At 51.0% G+C, this 17,339-nt stretch overlaps 4 protein-coding genes across 4 annotated transcripts; 2 read left to right on the top strand and 2 right to left on the bottom strand.

Moving 5' to 3' along the window:
* Nucleotides 1–2,993: 2,993 nt before the first annotated feature.
* LOC131208809 (ABC transporter G family member 20) lies at nucleotides 2,994–9,988 on the top strand. Its single transcript, XM_058201702.1, has 10 exons — nucleotides 2,994–3,103; nucleotides 5,895–6,191; nucleotides 6,269–6,488; nucleotides 6,561–6,928; nucleotides 7,786–8,020; nucleotides 8,108–8,472; nucleotides 8,603–8,691; nucleotides 8,817–8,993; nucleotides 9,066–9,152; nucleotides 9,224–9,988. Exons 1-10 carry the CDS (start codon nucleotides 2,994–2,996, stop codon nucleotides 9,433–9,435), a joined length of 2,160 nt encoding a protein of 719 aa, XP_058057685.1. The 3' UTR covers nucleotides 9,436–9,988.
* Nucleotides 9,989–10,123: 135 nt separating this feature from the next.
* Nucleotides 10,124–13,469, bottom strand: LOC131209272 (biorientation of chromosomes in cell division protein 1-like 1). The gene is made up of 4 exons (XM_058202299.1): nucleotides 13,394–13,469; nucleotides 12,874–13,150; nucleotides 11,910–12,808; nucleotides 10,124–11,845 (listed from the first exon to the last, which is right to left on the bottom strand). Exons 2-4 carry the CDS (start codon nucleotides 13,107–13,109, stop codon nucleotides 10,287–10,289), a joined length of 2,694 nt encoding a protein of 897 aa, XP_058058282.1. The 5' UTR covers nucleotides 13,110–13,150; nucleotides 13,394–13,469; the 3' UTR covers nucleotides 10,124–10,286.
* Nucleotides 13,470–13,612: 143 nt separating this feature from the next.
* On the top strand, nucleotides 13,613–14,748 carry LOC131212866 (uncharacterized). Its single transcript, XM_058206922.1, has 3 exons — nucleotides 13,613–13,789; nucleotides 13,847–13,987; nucleotides 14,068–14,748. Exons 1-3 carry the CDS (start codon nucleotides 13,659–13,661, stop codon nucleotides 14,402–14,404), a joined length of 609 nt encoding a protein of 202 aa, XP_058062905.1. The 5' UTR covers nucleotides 13,613–13,658; the 3' UTR covers nucleotides 14,405–14,748.
* LOC131212865 (beta-galactosidase-like) lies at nucleotides 14,075–17,261 on the bottom strand. Its single transcript, XM_058206921.1, has 8 exons — nucleotides 16,983–17,261; nucleotides 16,761–16,918; nucleotides 16,401–16,615; nucleotides 16,174–16,338; nucleotides 16,004–16,108; nucleotides 15,587–15,933; nucleotides 15,234–15,512; nucleotides 14,075–15,167 (listed from the first exon to the last, which is right to left on the bottom strand). The coding sequence occupies exons 1-8, from the start codon at nucleotides 17,058–17,060 to the stop codon at nucleotides 14,631–14,633; spliced, it is 1,884 nt and encodes a 627-aa protein (XP_058062904.1). The 5' UTR covers nucleotides 17,061–17,261; the 3' UTR covers nucleotides 14,075–14,630.
* Nucleotides 17,262–17,339: the final 78 nt, after the last annotated feature.

The following is a 17,339-nucleotide window of genomic DNA, read 5'->3' as shown; positions in this document are numbered from 1 at the left end:
TTAGGCGTTAGGATCGGTAGCTTCGGTTTTCCGAATGATCGAAACTTTCGGTGGCAACGCAGCAACGCTTCACGGCTGCACGAGTGGCCTCATGTTGAGCCGAGTGCCCAGGAGCCCCTCGGTTACGGAGGTTCCGCCGTGGGATCTGCTGCGCCCCATATCTGGCCTCCAGCCAGACCAGAACCGCTCGGTGGAGCCATTCCGTCCGGTGTCACTCGTTGACGCAACGCGCGAGGTGATCCGGGGACCCGGGGCCTGTCCGTCGGGGGGCCGCGCAGGGGAGGACGTCCGGTACCCGGTGCACCGCGGATCGCCTACGTTTTTGAAGGTGATCCGGTGCGCGAAGCAAATGAACTTCAATGGAAGCCCCTTGCCGGGCAATCCCTGCCGCCACTGCCCCACGGCTGGGGTTGCTGTTTTCGCAACCGGCGATCGAACCGGTTCTAGGGGGAGAACGGAGTGCGGGCCACGTTCTTGCGGGCCGGACCGTGGCCGGGGGGTACCGGGGACCGGTTGGCCAGCCTTGGGCCGCGACGGTATTGGAAGTTTGATTTGGAAATTCGCGCAAACCGTTCGCGGGGTTCCAGCGGCACTCCAACAATTGCCGTCATTGCCGCGCGGGGTGGTGAGCGACATGCGCCACGCAACTATCGGCCACGAACGCGTCTAATCACCTTGAGCGGTGCCCGCGTCGATGCGAGAGTGTGTGGCGCAATGGCCGGGCCGCCGTGAAGTGAACTGTGAACCAATTAAACGGCGACCCCCCCCGGGGGCGTGCGGCGAGGGGCAGTTATTCGGTAGGCCACGGGCTGGCTCACGATTTTCAGGCAGGCCCGCCGCCGCCAACGATGATGATGATGGCGCAGGACTAATTACAACCGCTGTGCGATTGCATAAATCATATACACATTACGCGAGGATCGGAACGACCGGAAGGACTGCGGAGAGAGAGAGAGAGAGGGCGAGAGGGGAGGTTGGAGAGTGGTAGCGCCCAGCCGGAGGTTCCTGCGTGCCGATCTCAAGAGCAGGCGTTAGGTTGCACATTTTGGCGTGACTTGCGCTCGCTGGTTCCGCAATTGACGTCTTCCGATGATTACACACCGTTGAAGATGAAGCAGCAGTTGTCCGTCACCCGGCGATCGTCCGCCAGTGTTCGCAAACCGGTCCGCAAAATGGCAGCATCCCGAAGTGGCAGCCTCTTTCGAGGACGCTTCAGCGCCGAGTCGATGACGATCGATCACGCTCGATCCTGCGCCGTACCTGCTCGGTACGGAGTAAGGGGCGAGTACTTGAGGCGAGCGAGTAACTTATCGAACCATCCGGCCGTCCCCCAGCCCAGGGGTGTGCGTGACCTTGAGCGGGCGATTATGTTCAAGTTTGCTTCATTAATCGACGACAGCGGCGTCGGCACGGAGCGCGCACGGTACAAGGGCGACCTCTCCTGGAGCTCGGAACCAGCCACGGCGGCACCGTGGCAACTGGAACGCCGGTTCAACGGAGGCCACTGGGAACTACATTCCCGGGCTCGGGGGCATGGAAGTATACGCCGGGAGCTGCCGATCCAGGGTGGGCGTAAAAAAAATGAATGTCTAGCTACCACACACCTTACATCACGCCGGACGGCCACGGTGACACAGTTCCAAGCCCAGCCGAGTCTCACACAACGGACGGAGAAATATTGATCCGACCGACGGCACTGTTCGGACGGCACCGATGTGCCGATCGACCGATCGGTCGGGACTTATATAAACCTTCTTCGCCCGTCTGTCTGACGCCTCGGCCAAAAATCTTCGCACTGTGTCACCACAATTTTGTCAGAATGACTCTATTTGACCGTTTGCACCGGGGGGTCATAAGACTCTCTCAGAGCCGTTAGTCTTAAGAGTCATCAGTTCTTTCACAGTTGCCCTTCACTTTGCGAACCCTTGCCGACGACCCATAGTCGCCGACTACCTCAGAGGCCTTGCCTGGCCTCGACAACCCTGGGATAGACAACTGGCACTAAATTTAAGATTTGAATTAGAATTGATTTAAATTAAGGTAGCATTAGTATGAAAATGGAGCGGAATGGAGTACTCGGTGGACCCGAGATCCGAGCGCCCGGTTTGATCGCTAACTGTGAAGCTTATTGGTGTCATAAAAGATGGTTCCACACGTCAAATCCAGCGTTCTGACGTGTGCTCTCTTCCGGCGATCGCTGGTTATGGTAACCTGTTTCACTTCGGCAAGTTGTTCAAGGATCATCATTAGGTCATTGTCCGCCCACAGTGTGACCGTGTGCTCGGGCTTCCGCAAGAAGCCTGCGATGTCAAGCAGCGGAACGATAATGATGGACGACCGGCCTCTGTTTGTTGCCGACGGCAAACTTCAACCTGTGGTCGGATTTGTTAATTAAACAGGAACGAGCCGTGCCGAGTTCTGACTTCTTCCGATGCTGTCAATTTATGGCTCGCATAAATGGGTCTTGTATGTCTCACTTTGAACGTTAAATTTTCATACATTTTCTAGTTTCCCCGTGTCGGAGAGTATGTAACCGAGCGACACCATTACATTTGGGTAATTTCGAAAACATGTTGTGATGAAACTGCGCTGCCGACGACTCCCGGCCCCCAACGAACACGACTGTACGGACTACGGGCCAACGGAACCGGTTCGAGGTTCTGTTTACAGTACAACTCGCCATTCATGGTTTGTTTGCTCGCCTATTTTTCGTGTGAATCTGGCAAAAGGAAACTACAAACTAATGTCCTAGGCCGCTTCCTCCCCAATTTGCATATTGACTGTGGATTGTGCAATCAAGAACACCGGCTGTAAAATCCGAACAGTCGCCTGTCCAGCCCAGCAGTATGATTTAGGATTGATTTATTCCGCTCGGTTCTCTGGAACGCACGTCGGTCCATTCGTATCCTGGATAAACTTCGGCCAGTGCTTCTCTAACACTCTCTCTCTCTCTCGCTCCACAGACCAACAGCTAGCAGCAGAACGGCCCCAACATGACGGCGGTGGAAGTGATATCCGGCTACAAATACTACGGCAAGGCGAACGATCCCAACAAGAAGATCGTGCTGAATCACCTGAACATGAGCGTCACCCGTGGATCGATGTAAGTAGCGTCTTTGTGTCTCCACCGAGCCGCGGACGGTCTTTTGGTCTTTGGTCTGGACCTAGCGAGAACCTCTCTGACACCGCGATCCTTGTCGCGACCGGTTGCGCAAGGAAAGTGAAACCAGAATCCAACATCACGGTCCACCCCGGCGGGTGGGGAGAGGGCCGCTATCGGTCATGTCGCATAACATGAATATTTTAATAAAAGGCGCGAAAGCTCTCGAACGCCAGGTGCGTGCCTTTTGGCGTGGACTGAGAGTGCGATGGGCTAACATCGCGTTGGGCAACCGTCGTGGAAGCGCCTCTCAGGGGGGTGCCCTTCCGAGTTCGAAGGCCACACACTCGCCCCCCAGATGCCCTGGAAAGTGGGATGGACGGATGTAGACGAAGTTGAAGTTCACCACAAGAGCGGCGCCAAGGAAACTCTCCTCCTCGGAACTGCCTCCACACGCTTGCAACATTCGTGGCCGCGCCGGGTACAGGATTCACCCACAGGGGTGTCACCGGGTGACATTGGGGGGCCGTTTCATGGTCAACGTCAGGCGCTCTCCTTGCCGCGACGATGACCTGGCAAACCTCACCACAGCAGCACAACGGCCCCGGCCTAACCCGTTCCGCCGTGAATGCGTTTTCGTTTTCACTTCTTGCCCTTCGGCAACTGCTCTTCTCGGTCGCTTCCTTGGCCGCACGGGGCAATTCCGCATCCTCGCACAGCCCACGGGCACACGGGGTCGGGGTGGTATCAGGAACTTAACATATGCGGCGACCTTCCGACTTTCCTAGACGGAGCGCCGGTGGAGCGCGAGTGTGGCAACTACACGGCACACGGCTCTCTAATTCGATTCGGGCGGGGTGACCTGGTTCAAGTTCAAACCTCGGGTCTCACCAGGGGTCGTATCTGTCACACCTTGGACGCCTATTCTGGTGGTGCGCGGTTCTGGCGAGGGCCGCGACCATTGTCGTCTTCACCGGTTTGTCCGTGAGCCGGCGAGGTGAAATCTCCTTTTGCGGCACTCCGAAAGGACACCACCGGCAAAGGGACACGACCTCGCGCACTTGTGGAGTAGCTTTCGTAGAAAAGTGACACCTCTCTGCCCGGAACGCACGAGGGGCGTCGCAGCCAACAACGCGACGGCGAACACAAGAAAGTACGTGTCAAGGCCACATCGTTTACGTAACTTTTTTTTTTCTCGGTTCCTTTCGGACGGGATGGGTCATTTGAATAAAAGACGGAGAAGACGGCGAAGAATCCACTCGCGTTGGGGTGCCGACGCAGATGAAAAGAGGTCGAAGACAGTTGAAGGATTGCCTCCAACACGGCGGGATGATGAATGCCTGTGACCAATTGTACGGCCATCACTCTCGGCTCGATCGTTACGCGATCGGGTCGATTTGGCTTCTTGGTGTGACGCGTAATGGCGGCCGTGGTCGTCGGTCCATGGCCAATTTACGGGCAAAACACCGAAATGAAACTGAAAGCTAATGGCAATTAGTAGAGTGACCAAAACACCTCTCGGTTAATAAATGGACCAAAAACGAGAGATCCCTTCGGGTGTGCTGGACGAGTGAAGATCACCATTACAAAACCGATCGGAAAAGGTTGCTGAGAGCGTTCCCATGAAAAAGCGCATCCCTTGACTGTTTTTATGGGGGTCAAATTTCAAGTTGATGGAGTTAGCATGTGGTCAATGGATTGCTGATAGGTGGAAGAAGGTACAAGGATTGAAATGAAAATGGTAAAGAGTACTAAGGTCTATCTATGAAATTTTAAAACAACATGGAGCTCCAAAAAGAAGACCGACGATCATATCAAGCGAATCATATCAAATCAATAGCATCAGAAGTGTTAACAGTGAATTGCACTGCTGAATATCTCCTTCTATTCGTAGCCCAACACGGACTGACCTCGGTTACCCGAGACAAAGATCATAAACCAGCTTGAGGTTGCGTCGAAAGGTGGGTCGAAACTTTATCCTTCGCTCGGCCACGGTTGCGTTTTTGGAGCCCAATTTATTGCACTCCCATTGTCTTTACTTACTTAACGCTGGGTGGGGTGCCGCAACCGAAGACTGGTCAGTGGCACGGCTAGCTGCTTTCCGTCTCCGACTACTAATGCTCAGCAGCGGACCCATTCACAGTTGGTATTAATCATTTGACCATTTGCACAGAGCGATTAGCGCGATGAGCCCGCCGTCGCTCGGACTACGAAGAGGCCCTGGGATAATTCAATGTTGCTGGTGACGGACGACAAAAAGGAAACGCGACCTTCCATATCTGTCGCAACTTCTGGCGCCGGGAAATGTGTTTGACCATCACATCCATAAATCAGTGGGAGACTGGCGCACGGTTCAAATTCGCATAACGTCCAAAGCCACTGCAGTCTCCCCCAGAAAACCGTGGGCAATTGCGCGTGGAAGTCCGAAAGCCCCATTAATTAGCCGAGGGTAAACCTCCGGTGGTGAAGGCTTTGAAAGGTAGCGCTGACTGTGGCCTCTGTGGCCTCCTTCATGTTCAAATGGCGGACCGTATTTTGTGTCTATTTTCACTACCGATTGCTTCACGTCTCAACCGAGTTCACCGAGTTTCATGGTTCACCTGAGACGCCTCGCCGTATCAGCATCGATCAGCGGGCGTGGGTTGAGTGTGTATTGTTTATGACGACAGATTCGGCACCAATCCGTTACAGAGCGACAGACGGGTGTGTGGACCTTACTTTCGGTTTTCGGTGTCATTAGAAATGGACGAGTTCGGTTAAGAGTTTAACGGTTGTGGTGAAACTCTATTTACAGCTATGGCCTCCTGGGAGCATCCGGTTGCGGCAAAACGACACTACTCTCCTGTATAGTGGGCAGGAAGTTCCTGAACGATGGTGAAATCAATGTGCTCGGCGGAACACCCGGCACGGCAGGCTCGGGAGTGCCGGGGCCCCGCATTGGCTACATGCCCCAGGACATTGCCCTCGTGGAGGAGTTCACCATCAAGGAAACGATCTACTACTTCGGCCGGATATACGGCATGTCGAAGGAGAAAATCCGCGAACGGTACAAACTACTGAAGCACCTCCTAGAGCTGCCAGGAGACGATCGGTGAGTGAGACCAAGCGGACGCGGTAAATGCGGTTCGAATCATCTTCCTAACTGACCGCACCTCCTCTACCGCGCAGATATGTTGGCAACTGCAGTGGTGGCCAGCAGCGGAGGGTGTCCTTCGCGGCCGCCATGGTCCACGAACCGGAGCTACTGATCCTGGACGAACCGACCGTTGGGCTGGACCCGCTGCTGCGGGAGAAGATCTGGCAGTATCTAGTGGAAGCGACGAGTACAAACAAAATGGCTGTGATTATTACGACCCACTACATCGAAGAGGCTAAGCAAGCCGGTTGCGTAAGTGGGCGTGAGGCCAATCACCGGCGTGGCGATCCGTTTCTAGCGATCTTTTTCGGTGACCGATTCCAGATTGGACTGATGCGAAACGGCATTCTACTGGCCGAAGACAAGCCGCTCAACATTCTGGAACGGTTCTCCTGCAGCACGCTCGAGGAGGCTTTTCTGAACCTCTGCCAAAAGCACGGCCCCTCGGAGGAGGCCGACCGGACGGCACACCAGACGCAGACGCTGCGGGCCGTCGGTGACGCTCGGGACATCAAGAACACGATACCAGCGCTGACGACGGCCAACGAGAAGAAGCCAGCGGAGCGAGGCATGTTCGACGAGAAGCGGCAACCGCTGACCACGAGGCTCAAGGAGCTGGTCAGCTTCACGACCAAGCGGCGCATGAATGCGCTGCTGTCGAAGAACTTCCTCCAGATGATCCGACAACCGGCGTGAGTAGCGCACCGTGTGTCCTGTCTTTTAGCTTCTCCAATATTCGCCACTCGGCCACTGTTCGGTCGTTTGAATGGCTGGTCGCCGAATGTAGGACCGTGTGGCTGCGCAGGGCGATCGCAGAGATCGCACCGATGGCACCCGCGTTTCATCACCATCTGCATATTACTCATTTTTCATAGAACGATCATCGAACAACCAACGAAACAACATCTCAGAAAACGACTCAGAACTGTGAAAGTACACTGGGGACTCTGTGGTTGGTCAGCTTCTGTGACGGCGACAGTGGGACAATTGTGTGATTGAACTAGGACAAATCCAATGATTTTTTTACTTGTACATAGCAATTGCCAGTCTTAGCTAATGCCTCATTCTAATGCTTACTACTTCATGTTAGAGCATGAGGTTAGGGGACGTTACTAGCCACATCCGTGGCACCACTGCGAATGGTGTTCCATGTGGAAGTGAAATGAACCGAGCTTCTTTAACTATCATTCGGCCAGTATTGATGTTTGGAAATTAACAAGGTACAATCCTCTAACTTTGGTTTGCATTAAAATAGCTGGACGATAGCCGTTCTTAAAACGGATGCAAATGGCAGCCAAGCTGACGGGCAGAACAGTACATAAGATTGAGACCACCGTATTTTTCTAGATGACTCCGGGTTCCTAACGATTACCCAACCTAACCTCCGTGCATGACAGGACCTCCGGCGTTCGCTGTTTTTGGACCCCCTTCATCATCCGCTCACACAGTTTATACCCAGTTCTTCAGTTTCTGTTGGAAAGTAACCGCGACTCTTGTTTCATTTCCGGACCTTCCTCTCGGGCACACGTACATACAAACACACATACAGTGGGATGGTTTTCCTGTTTCTGTACCCGATATTTCAACTGGTAAGTTTCTACGTGGCGGTCGGTGGCAACCCGAAGGACCTGCGGCTCGGCATCGTGAACGACGAGCTGGCCAACATCCGGCAGTGCTTTAACGAATCGCTCATCAACACCTACTACCACGACGACTACGACTGTGATCTGTACAAAGTGTCGTGTAGGTTTCTGGAGAAGCTCAACCGAAGCGTGGCGATACAGGTATCTCTGTCGGGCACGCGGGGGGGCCAGCAGTTCCCGGCCACTCAGGCGGTGCTTTGCTTTAACTCTTGGTTACACACATTTCAGGAGTACTACGAAACGTACGACGACGCGTATCGGGATGCCCGGAAGGGGAAGATCCTAGGTTTCATCCACTTTTCGGAGAACTTCACCGAATCGCTGCAGGACGTACGGGACAATGTGCGGGACGCGGACGGTGGGTCGTTCCACACGTCCGAGATCAAGGTGTACCTGGACAAATCGGACCAGCAGATCACGTTCTTCATCGAGAAGAAGCTGCTGCAGACGTACCGCGAGTTTGCCGAGAGCCTTATGGACGATTGCCGGCTGCCCCGGCAGCTCGCGAGCATTCCCATCTCCTTCGAGACACCCGTCTACGGCACGTTCGACGAAGAGTTCACCGCCTTCATGGCGCCCGGTGTGGTGATGACGTAAGTCGCTGGCCCACCGCGACTTCCATTTCACTATCGGTGCACTCACGTGTTGCTTTTGCCGCCTTTCTTTTCATACACCCACTTTTCGGCCTCGAAATTGACACCACCGCAAACGATCGCCGAACAGAATGATCTTTTTCCTGGCCACGCTAATTACGGCCACCATTTTCATTACCGATCGGTTGGAGGGGGTGTGGGATCGTACGATCGTGGCAGGTAGGTGATCAGACAAGCGTGAAGATGGGCGATATGCAAGCGGGCCCAGCGTAATGAGCAGATATAGATGCGAGCACAGAACATTAAAATAATTAGATACCCCCTTGTTCAATGGCCCCTCCCAGGTATCACTGCGCTCGAACTGCTACTGGCGCACATCATTACACAAACGTCCATTATGTTGCTGCAGTGTCTGGAAATTATCCTGCTCGCCACCTTTCTGTTTGATGCGCAAAATCAGGGCAACAATATCACCGTCGTCGGATTGCTGATGCTGCTCGGCTTTGCGGGCATGCTATACGGTAAACCGAGGGCAGGAAAGTGGCCAAAGCCGAGCATTCTAATGTCTGTTTATGCCTTGTGCACTGTTGCAGGTCTTCTGATATCAATATTCTGTGACGCCCATTCGACGGCCAACTTTATGGCGACCGGTAGCTTCTATCCGATGATCATCTTGTGCGGTAAGCGCGGACCATCGTCTTGTGGCGTTCCAGTGTGTTTGTGTAATCGTGTATCTTCGTTCGCATTGCAGGAATTCTGTGGCCGCTAGAGGGTATGCCACAGTATCTGCAGTACGTAGCGTACTGCTTTCCCTTCACCATACCCTCGATCGCGGTGCGTAACGTCCTTTCCAAGGGCTGGAGCATAACCAATTCCCAAGTGTACATGGGCTACGGGGCCGTCGGCGTGTGGATCGTCAGCTTACTGCTGCTGTGCTTAGTCGGGCTAAAGATTAAGAAGTAACACCGTCCCGAAAGGATGCGCCCTTTCACCCAACAGAATGTTTGAGTAACGATCAGGCGCTCACGTACGTTTGGAGGACCGGAACGCATACCTTTTTGGGCACCCCTTACGCTTGTCCCCAGTGGTCCCGCTCGATTCGATTTCCTAAACCAACAATAACGGTAGTGGTTAAGGTTCCAAACACGGGTTTTTGGTATATTTGTGCCCCCATTCCCTCTCCGCTGCATTCCACACGCTCCTTGGCTCCCGGAACTCGCGGGCTACGGAGAGAAGATCAGCGGATAAAAGCTAGCTCACTATGAAATCTGTTGTAAATAAAAAATAATCATCAGCGCTATATATTATATTGCCCACACCGAGCGGTTTAACAGTATTTGATCGGTTCACAAACAGCGGTTAGAGAATATGTGCGTAAAGTTGCTACATCAGTGGGCCACCCTCTTTGAGGCGCCGTTTATGGTTCGCCCAAAAAAAATATAGAACAAGCACTGGATGGAAAGACCGCCACCGGCCAAGTACATGAATAGCAAGCCTAGTGAAGTAAGTACCCGTGGAAGTCTGCTAATGCTTTAGGCTAGGTTATCCTTGTATTACGTTTTTGCTTCTGTTGTGGTCTGTAATGGAAAATAAACAAAAATGCATCGAAAAACCAACCCCTGGCTGATGTTGCGTTATTGTGCATACTTTATTGAAGGGAACTACGGGCGCCAACGGTTCAAGTGAGTTAAAAAACAACATTCGGATAATCATTTCTCAATGCACCCTTAACATGTGTGGTCAGTATTAAAATATGTTTTGTCTTTTAAATATGCCCAACCTTTCGCTATCCACCGTCCATCGTCGCCCGGTGGTCACGCATCTGTACCCACCGACGGCGGTGTGGTTTTCGAAAGCATCGGGTGAGTGTGACCATTTCTGATGGAACGTTGTTTTCTCATTGCCAAACTCGCATCATTCGCACTCAACTTCAGCTTCTGTGCCATCCCGTTGACCGTTGGCAGGCTGCCGGCGTCACTGTTTCGCTTGATCTTTGCACTGCTGGTCAAAGCGTTCGGTGTTGCGGAACGCTTATTCGGCTTCCGGGCGGGAGTTGTCGCTGGGCCGAGCGAGAAGATTTGCGTTCGATAGTGCTTGATTTTGAAACTGCGAGGGAACGTTACGCCATCCGTTTTGAATCGCAAATAGTGCAACAACCGTTCGTCGGATTTGAACTGTTCTTCCGGCTCCGGGAAGTAGTGCAGGTCGGGCTCGGAAACATCCTCCGTTGTTGGCACCGGTGATGAAATTGTTGGTCCTGGCGATTCCCGTTTATCATTGCACACGAACTCGAGTTCGATGCCCTGATCCTCCATCTGCCCGCCGTACTCTTTCTTGTCGTCGATGTACCTCTTCGCTAGCGCTAGTGTCTGTTCTAGCCGTTTCTGTCCCTCGCGCTCGATCTTCTTGCGTACCTTGGTAAGGCGCCGCGCCTCGGAAAAGTTGGACGCGAACCTTGGCTTCTTGAGCTGGCTCTTTATCAGACGCCACTCCCTTTGGATCGAACCCAATGTCGCGTCGTTTGTAAAAGCGTCCCCATTCAGCAGTTGCTCTAGCTTCGACTTGTCCGCGCTCGTTAGCATTTGATCAATGACAACCGGCTGGACGGGTCTCACGATCGCTATGGGTTTTAGTGAAAGTTTCAACGATTCGGGACTCTTCTCGGAATCATCACCGGACTGTATGCCGGAAGAAGATGAATCTAGGCGACCACACTCCCTCGTGGGAGTTACTGTGCCGCGCATAGCATCCAAATCTGACGATTGCTGCGGCACAGATTCTGAATTTTCGGTGTGAGATTGATTTTCTTCACCAGCACCAGTGTTTTCAGCGGTCGCGTCGGTGTTGCTACTAGTGGAGCCACTCTTGTTATCACCTTGCGCTACTTGCGGTCCCTGCGGCTTGGACTTCTCTTCATTACCATCCGAGTCCGTATCGCTCGATTGACGACTCGGTTGCCGCTTCAGATGTTCCTGATAGTGATCGTCCTTGGTTTCTGGTTTGGTCTTACGATCAGATTGTTCCACTTCTTCCGCAATTGTGCGCTCGTTTTGCTTTTCTTCCACTATTTCTGGCTCACCCTTTGCTACTTCCTCGTTTGTCTGTTCTTTGGGACTTTCATGCTTTTCTTTCACTTCCCTTTCGTTGATCGAACTGCAGCTGCTTGCATCCGAAAGGTTACCGACCTTCACTGCACTTTTCTCACCCGAGCAGCGTGCGTCGACTGATCGTGATCCTTTCGTATCCTCGTCACTGAGCGTATCTTCACAAATTTTCAACGAATGCTCCGATAACGACGTGGTATCATCCTGGGTGGAAAAGTTCGGTTGCTGCACTTCTTTGGTTTCTTCCGGTGTTGGTTGAGTGCTTTCTTCTGAAAAACAACAATATTTTGAGCCTCTCAATAAGACAAATCCCAACAACAAAACGGCACCTACCATCTGGTTCCTGATCGCGATTGGTGTTTGGTGAATTTTCATCTTCGCCGACGCTCGCTGTTGGCCGTTCCGTGCCGACAAACTCATAACCATCTTTATCGAAATCGAAGCGAGGTTTTGGTTCACCAGTTTCATCATCGTTCTGACCATCGCATGAATCCGTTTTCTTGCTGGGGGAGCAGGAGAACAGCGTTGGCATCTGTGCCTCTTCGGTAATGTCTAATCGCTCGTTCTCTTCCGATCGCTCCAACTCTTCGGAAACCGACGGATCAGTGGTCGGCGGTAGTTGACTGTTGCTCGACACCTGGGAAAGCTGTGAATCATTGATAGGGGCAATGTCCTGACTGAACTCGGAGTCTTTGGTTGCTGGATTATCCCGCTCCTCTGTTGAAGACACGTTTGCAGTCTCGGCAGGCTTTGCTGCTGGCATAGCGTCACCTTTTTCGTCACTCTCCACCGACTCTTGCGACGTCAAACCGCTGATGGCGGAGGAAATGGAATCGTTCGTTTCCTCTTCCTTCACTTTGGCCGGTGATCGTACTTCGAGCGGCTCGAAAGCTGGCGATTCGAAATCGTCCTGTTCTTTCGATTCATCTAACTCGTCATCGTCATCAATGTCCATATCTTCGACCATTTGCTCCACGGGCACTGGGGCAAGCGGCGGTGGCGTCAGGCTGCCCTCCGATTTTTTATCGGAATCAGGGCTAACCGCTTCTAGATCCTCGAGAAGTGACTCGGATCTTCCTCCGACCTCGTTACCGTTGACGGAAGACTTCGGTTTCTCAATTCCCAGATAGTTGTACACAATTTCTTCCACCTTCGGGTGAAACACGGTGGATATTTTGGGATTAACCACTTGGTCCACTATCCGCTCGACACCGGTGTCTAGAAAGCCCGAGCTAAAAGTACGACAAAGAACACGGTCCTGAACAGGAAATCCATCATCCGAACCTCTTCGACTTACTCGATTATGTTCTTTCGCAGCTGCTCACGGAGCTGGTTCTTGTGGCGTATGTTATCGGACCACTCTTGTTGCACCAAAAACTTATTCACAGTTCCTTCCACGCGCTGCCGCAGGTTCTGATAGGCAGGTTTGGTGTCTACGTCGGCCAAACACTCCTTCCGAAACTGATCGAAAAGCCCTTGCGACTTCAGCTCCTGGACCATCGCGTCGATAAAATGCGGATCCTCAACCATCATCGTACCCGCTTTTCACTCACAACACCAGCGGGACCGGCGTTCTAGAGTATTAGCATGATGCAATAAAAGAGTCGTACCATATAAAAAGTTAGAAATTAGTGTTGGAGTACACAACAATTCGATGCGTAAAAAGTTCAATGTCAACTCCCTAACCAAACTTCTGTTATTGCATACGAATCGAAACGCGCTGGCCAGCGTTTGGGTTGCACGGGTTTACAAACAATTATTGGTAACTTTTGTTCACTTAATCGAATGTGATGGCTTGTAAAAAGCTTTGTACTCACGGAAAACACAACTAATTCAAGTATTTTGGGTATTTCTACGATCTGCGGCAACAACAACACGCCGACTGCATTTCCGCGATGACAACCGATGCGCAAGGTAAGTAAAAGCAATGTTGCGTCAGCCAGAAACCAATTCTAGCAGCTGGAAGGCGTATCTTTTTACTATCCACCTTGAACAATGTTTGTAATCAACGCGTGTCATAACAACGTGACCAACGCGACCAACGCTTGTGAACATTTTGTTTAAGCTATAACTTTTCTGGAAATGGATCATTCAAAGTTGAATGGCAACGGTGACCATGCGTTGGAGGAGGTGGTGTCGGAATACTACGACCCGGTAGCCATTCTTCTTTCCAGTGGCCACTACGACACGAAGAATCTCACAGATGAGCTAAAGTATGGCACCAGATATTGGTACAAGGTGCGTTATAAATGAGTTGTACTTTTCTCTAGAAAATGCTCGGTTACTTACGACCAGGTAAGCGGCCTCGAGGCGGAAGATTTACGACTAATGGGAATAACAAACGAGAATGCAATCAAAGAGATTTTATCCGACTTATCCGAGCTAGTGAATCAAAGGCGAATGTACGACAGGTAACGGCGTGTTATGGACTGGAATTGGCTTTCATTGTGATATTGGTTTGTATTCATCTCTGCATTACATTTCATTTCAGTGTTCTTCAGCACGAATTTGACCCTTGCCAGTACGCCACAACCATTTGCCAAAACACCTCCGACCACCTGGAGAGCATGCGGATGTTGATTAAGCTCATGCAGCTAAGGTTTAGGCTATCATTTCCCAATAACGTTTTGCTAGACGACCGTTACTATGCGACCGAGATGTCCCTATCGCTTTGTGATAGAATCTGTGAAAGGTTGGACAACATGTGCACAGTTTCGGTTGGTGTTAATGCAAGTAGTAAACGCAAAACGTGGATGCCTAAATTAACCGTTCCACTGGTGCTCCTCTCCGGTGTCTTCGTGTTTACAGTATGGTTGAAACAAAAGTAAAAGCAAAGTGAAAGTGCCTTGTTACGTGGGGAAAGTAAAACAGTACAATAAAAAGTGCGTTGTAACGTAGAATACAGAAATTAGTATTTACGGTGCAGCAGCAGTACCTTAAAAGAGAACTTTAGGAGAGCACAATCAATTCTAGTTTTCCATGATAAGGAAATGTATTGTTGCTTTAGTTACACCCTTATCGCATGCTGTCGGGTCAATAAAAGTGCCTTCGTCACTAGCCAAATATTGGCTTATCGATAAACTGCACGTAGGGATGCTGAATGCGCTTTTGATACTCAATCAGAACAAGCTTGTTAACACCTTTCGTTAAAATATGCCTGGGAACATACAGTGTGATTTGTGGTCCAGCCAGGGGCCAGTATCGACCGAGGTTAAACCCATTCACAAACACCAATCCTTTGCCCCATTCGTTCGGATACAAATACGTATCGTGGATGGTGTCGTTGCTTATCAGGAATGTTCCGTAGTAAATCTGCGCCCCGGCTTCAGTTAAATCGTCTTCGTACTTCGGTTGATGGTTCAAGAAGTTTTGAATATAGTGATAGCTATCCAGTGGATAGCCAGTTATCGTCCAATTGTGCAGTGTCGTGTTGTCGATTGTCACGGATCCCAAAATGCCTTTGAAATCGTTGGGAATGTTATAGTTGATTCGTCCTTGATTTTCCACCAGAAGCTGCAGCTTAGTTCCGAGCCCCACACTGAGAGGAATAGTATCAGCATTGGTCTCTCGAGAGAGAATACCACAGAAAACCTGTACCGATCGATAGATAGATAGTTCAACAACATGGCATTTTGTAAGAAACTAAAAACAGCTTACATTATCGACGTGCACATAGGCTCGGTCGTGAATTTGTTCCACTTTCAGCGTGTAAGGATCGCGGTTCAAGTTTGCAGGTAGTGTCGTTTCGTAGAGCAGAAATCCAGAATGTTGATTTAACGCTTCAAATGTAACAGGCACCATAGCGGCTGCTTTCTGGTTCGACAGCAACATCCGTCCGTGCTTCGACAGCAACGAACCCCGTCGCTCCAGCCACACCGTGTCGAGGGACATTTTTGGAAGTTTTTCAGGTGGCTGTACACCAGGGTCTCCGAAGTACTGGAAAAAAAAACAAAACAGCAGCACATTAGTATGGAAATTTGGCAATATGTAAAGTATGCAGGTCACCTTACCTCAATGAGTACCTTTCGTATTTCGAAATACTTGTCCGTCGGATCACCGGCCTCGTCCAGTGGTGCATCGTAGTCGTACGACGTAATGTCCGCGCTATACTTACCCGGACCAACATCATTTGCTCCGGCGGTAAAACCGAAGTTGGTACCACCGAAAAACATGTAGAAATTTACATTCGCCTTTTGGTTTAACATCAAGCGCAAGGTTTGGATAACGGGACCACTATCCACGCGTGACATCGGCTCCATCCAGTGAGTTAGCCAGCCGGGATAGTACTCCGCATTAACCAGCGGTCCTTTGGGCATAAACTTGCGGAGCTGCTTCCAGAAAACATTTGGATCGTCCGCTGCATACGGGGAAACGGACAATGGTTTTTGAGGACGTAGCTACACGGTGAGCGGTGACCGAAAACTTACTGGCTCCAAAATCCAACGTCGGTAAAATTCCAGGAATCGATCCGCAGCTCAACAGCTCCGGCCCATCATTGGTAAAGAGCACAGCTTTGTCTTGCACAAAATGCACTGAAGGAAGTAAATTCGTTTAACATGAGCGGGGTTAAGCGGAGCGCCGTTTGATTATGTGTTACCGGTTATGTTTTTCAAAAACTCCATGTAGTTCTTATCACACGCACTAAACGATCCGTATTCGTTCTCGATTGACACCATAATCACTGGGCCCCCGTTACCGTACAGATGTGGCGTGATGCGAGGCATCAGCTGGTTGTACCAAATAAGCACTTCTCTAAGATAGTCTGTGATAAAATTAGGAAATGTTAATTTCAGTACATTATTTTATCGTGCACGCTGACCTGACCTGCGTCGTAAGTCCGCAGCTTGATTTTGGAGTGTTTAGTAAGCAACCAGTGTGGGAAACCCCCCATGTCGCGTTCGGCGCAAATGTATGGACCTGGACGCAAGATAACGAGCAGATTCTCCGATTTTGCAATGGCAATAAATTCCTCCAGGTTAGCAATCCCGTCCCAGCGGTACTGTCCCGGCATAGGCTCGTGAAGCGACCATTCGATGTACCTACACAGGATTGGTTACTTTTTAGTAGTTATTGACTCATTACTATATTTATGACCTCTTCATAAAAAAACACAGTGTTCACCAAAGTTGTTTATGGAAACCTGCTGGCCATTTTTTTTCCTAGTTCATCTCCTTGAGTACTTACGTCATGACTGTGTTTAAACCGGCCGCCCTCATGGAGCGCAGAATGTGTCTCCAGGATTCAGGCAGGGCACGAAAGTAGTGGAACGAGCCGGAAATGAACTGGAACGGTTGACCGTCTTTGGTGAAGGTGTCATTTTCAAAATCGATATCAAATTTGCGCTAAACATAAAAAAACGGTTCATAAGTCCTTTGCATTGCGCCCGGGTAGACAACGATCATTTACCACAAATTGATACCCTTCAATGGGCCGTATCCAGTACACACTCAGTGCCAGCGGCAGCAACACTGCGTACATTTTCATTTTCAGTGACCGACAATCTGGGTTTGGCTTGCGATGCGCGGAACTTGTAGCGTCAATGGAAGTACGTATCGGTAACAGTGATTCACTGAGAACATCTGCGCGTTCGAACCTTTCTCACAGCACTGTTGCTGCCAGTGGCCAGCCAGCTCGCAACGAAGAAAGGATGAGAACTTTTAAGTGGTGCTTGTATAAAACCGGTTGTCTATTTTCAGTCTTTTTACCGGTGTGCAACCTACACGCACGAAATCGGATTCGACCGTTCGTTCAACCTGGCCCCTC

Source organism: Anopheles bellator, chromosome 2 (assembly GCF_943735745.2).
Source record: "Anopheles bellator chromosome 2, idAnoBellAS_SP24_06.2, whole genome shotgun sequence".
NCBI classification, from domain to species: domain Eukaryota; kingdom Metazoa; phylum Arthropoda; class Insecta; order Diptera; family Culicidae; genus Anopheles; species Anopheles bellator.
Note: the sequence above shows the minus strand (reverse complement) of the source record. Positions and strands in the feature narration are given on the sequence as shown.